The 3360-nt window shown below is 31.8% G+C and overlaps 1 protein-coding gene across 1 annotated transcript; it reads left to right on the forward strand.

The window, feature by feature from the left end:
* Nucleotides 1-1196: 1196 nt before the first annotated feature.
* Nucleotides 1197-2291, forward strand: LOC129914585 (uncharacterized). Its single transcript, XM_055993906.1, has 3 exons — nucleotides 1197-1471; nucleotides 1537-1909; nucleotides 1969-2291. The coding sequence occupies exons 1-3, from the start codon at nucleotides 1295-1297 to the stop codon at nucleotides 2166-2168; spliced, it is 750 nt and encodes a 249-aa protein (XP_055849881.1). The 5' UTR covers nucleotides 1197-1294; the 3' UTR covers nucleotides 2169-2291.
* The last annotated feature ends 1069 nt before the right edge of the window (nucleotides 2292-3360 follow it).

Genomic DNA, 3360 nt, shown 5'->3' on the forward strand with positions numbered 1-3360 from the left:
TTTTCAGGGGCCCCAAAAGAAATAAACTATGTTTGAGGATGGAAAATCAAATGTGTACACATTACTTTTGAACAGAGACCCCAAGAACTAACAATTATAAGCTAAAAAAATTTATTTTAGGGGTCTCTTAATATTTAATTTTAGTTTTTCCGGGGCCCCAAAATAAAAAAAAATATGTCTGATGATGGAAACTCAAATATGTACATATTACTTCAGAACAGGGGCCCCAAGAACTATCAATTCTAAGCTTCAAAAATTTTTATTTTAGGGGCCGCTAAATATTTAATTTTGAGGGCCCCAAAATGAATTTTTCAGGGGCCCAACAATAAAAAAAATTATGTTTGATGATGGAAAATCAAATATGTACATGTACATATTACTTCAGAACAGGGGCCCCAAGAACTATCAATTCTATGCTAAAAAAAAAATTATTATAGGGGTCTCTAAATATATCATTTTAGGCAAACCTAAAAATATATAAGCCATACAAAAAAAATTTATGGCGTATACATACTTTTTTTTTGTATCTAAAGGGCCCCCAAATATGAAAGGGGCCCCAAAATTTAGTCTTGCCCCGGGGCCCCGACGACTCAACGTACACCACTGAGCACAAGTCCATTCCAACTCATTTCGAGAAAAACGCAAGGCTTAAATATGTTTTATAAAAGAAGGGATGCCATCAGATAGTGCTCAGTAAATACTACAGGACCCCATCATTAGTTTATTTTTGACAAAAAGTGGACATGTGCCGTTTTTCCCCTGGAACCTTCATATATTAGTGTGGTTCTTATATATGGGACACGCAGTTGAATAGTCGAAACGATGTCATAGATGCTCCGTCAATAATCAAAACAACCGGATGTGACGCAAATGGTGATGTATTGATGTTTTGACTTACCAATTTTATTAAAACTATATTGTTGAAAATAACAAACATTACAAAAACCACTCTTAATGACCTGTTATCAGATTATTATCTCTTCGCACTTTGATATTATGATTGTTATTGTCAGTTAATTTCCCATTTTTAAAGATCTGAATGAAAACCTTTACCTCAAAGCAGAGGAAATAGACCCATTATAAAACTAATGGCAGCAAACATATAAAATTTGATTTCTTTCACAGCTATGATAAGGGTTTTATTGATAAATCAACACATAAACCCGGGGATTGCATTAGTTTTGATTTTCTATAAAAGTCATGGCTATCAAGGGAAGTTTCATCATGTGCATTGTGGATCTTATCACTTTAAGAATCAAGTTCAAGAACAAAAACCGTTAGAAATTGTAGTTAAATGTCGAAAATTGAATTGTATCCCATTGCAATATTGGTTGCTCTTATCGGTTCCTTAATCAATGTTAATGGCCATGGAATGATGCTAGATCCTGTGAGCCGTTCATCTAGATGGCGTGTAGATTCCACCGGCCGGGCCAACTACGATGATAATGCACTCTTTTGTGGAGGATTCAGTGTGAGTTTAATCCTTCAAATTTAAGTGCAAACAAAGCTTCAAGGATTTTTTTGTTGCGTTTTTAGACTATGTGGGGAACTAATGGTGGCAAGTGCGGATTGTGTGGAGATGCCTACAACTTACCCACTCCTCGACCAAATGAACTTGGCGGAACCTATGGACAGGGTGTCATAGTCAAACGTTACGCTAATCAAATACAGACAAATGTGGGCATACGAATCACAGCAAATCACTTGGGTTTATTTTACTTCAATATTTGCAATTTGGATGAATTTGGTGGAGAGTCTGAGGCTTGTTTCAACAAATATAGCCTCAAATTAGCTGACGGAAGCTTTAAGTTGTACATTGGTAGTCAGACAGGTTGGGTGAATGCAACAATAGTCCTTCCGGAAGGATTAAATTGCAAACATTGTGTTTTGCGTTGGACATATCAAGGAGGTTAGTTTATTTGTAAAGTTCTGACCACAAATAATTATTATGAAAATGACTTGAAATAGGCAACAATTGGGGATATTGTGAAGATGGTAGCGGGGCAAAAGGTTGTGGACCTCAGGAAACGTTCAAAGGATGTTCAGACATAAGTATTACTGCACCAATTTCTCGAGCAGCAGTGTTACCAGTTGAAGTTGCTGATCATATATTAAAACCTGCTGATGATATCGACGATGCACCAGTTGAGCCTGTTGATGAAGCTTAAAAAAGTTTCAAAGTGTCCTTTAACATTTTTTTAGAAGACATACTTTGAACAGGAATTAAAAAAAAAATAAAATTAAAATAAATTGCAGTAAAAAATTAATAAAGTTTAACATCAGCATCGCTACTTTATTTTTTTTTTAATTTAAAAAATTTGTTCTAAGTTGTTGTTTGGGAAGTAAGAAAAAACAGTTTTAAGGAAAATATAATGATTTTCAAAAAAAAAAAACTTTTTTTCATCAGAAGATAGACATAAAAGATAGACCTTGTCTAAAATCTAGCACATGAATTATTTTTTTCAAAATAGTACGGAAAATTAAAATTAAAAATTGATTGACTGTTTTCTTGTGTACAAGTCAACAATTGTATTCATTTCAAAAGTTGAAATACGAGTAATTTAGCAGCATAAAGGTGGTGGGAAAATTTAGGATAAATGGTATATTAAAGAGGAATAATAAATTATCCACAAACAAATTTGGGAGAAAGGGGGTGGGTGGGCAAAAAAGTGGAGTGTGTGCCAAAAATTTTGGTATCTTACAATTTTTGCCAACAGTAAGCTTCCTATCGAAAAAAAATATATAGAAAAGTTGTAGATAATAAAAAGATCTACACAACTTTTACCTAAGTAATTTATTATAACCTCAAAAATAATGAGAAAATGCAAAAATTTTTGGTTGTTTTATTTTATCTTTCACAAAAATAGTTGAATTTTAAACAAAACTTGGCTAAAACTTACTTTATTCTGTTTTTTAAACGTTTTTTTTTTTACAAAATATAAATTTTTATATTTTTCACGAAAAAAGTAACCGAAAAAATGTTTTATTTTTGAAAAACTTGTGATTCCATGCTTTAGAGTTTAGATTAAAACCTTTTATTTAAGATTATGTAAAATACTTTTTCTTCTTTTATTTCAGAAAATATTCGGAAAAATTGAAAGAAAAATTTCTGTAACATTTTTCATTGAAATAATAAACTACTGAAATGCAAACGTCTTTTCCTTTATTGACAATCTTTGTTGAACGGAGTATAGAATAAAAAGTTCTATATTTCAATTTCATCTACCTAAATTCAATATTATTTATAAATTGAAAATTTGAATTCTATTTAAACTCGTTACTTTGGGGGAAAAAAAAATAAATCTTCCTATTTGAATCGTTTACTTACACTGCGCGTCACTTGAATAGAAACAACATTTT

The sequence above is a fragment of the Episyrphus balteatus genome, chromosome 3 (genome assembly GCF_945859705.1).
Source record: "Episyrphus balteatus chromosome 3, idEpiBalt1.1, whole genome shotgun sequence".
In the NCBI taxonomy this organism is placed as follows: domain Eukaryota; kingdom Metazoa; phylum Arthropoda; class Insecta; order Diptera; family Syrphidae; genus Episyrphus; species Episyrphus balteatus.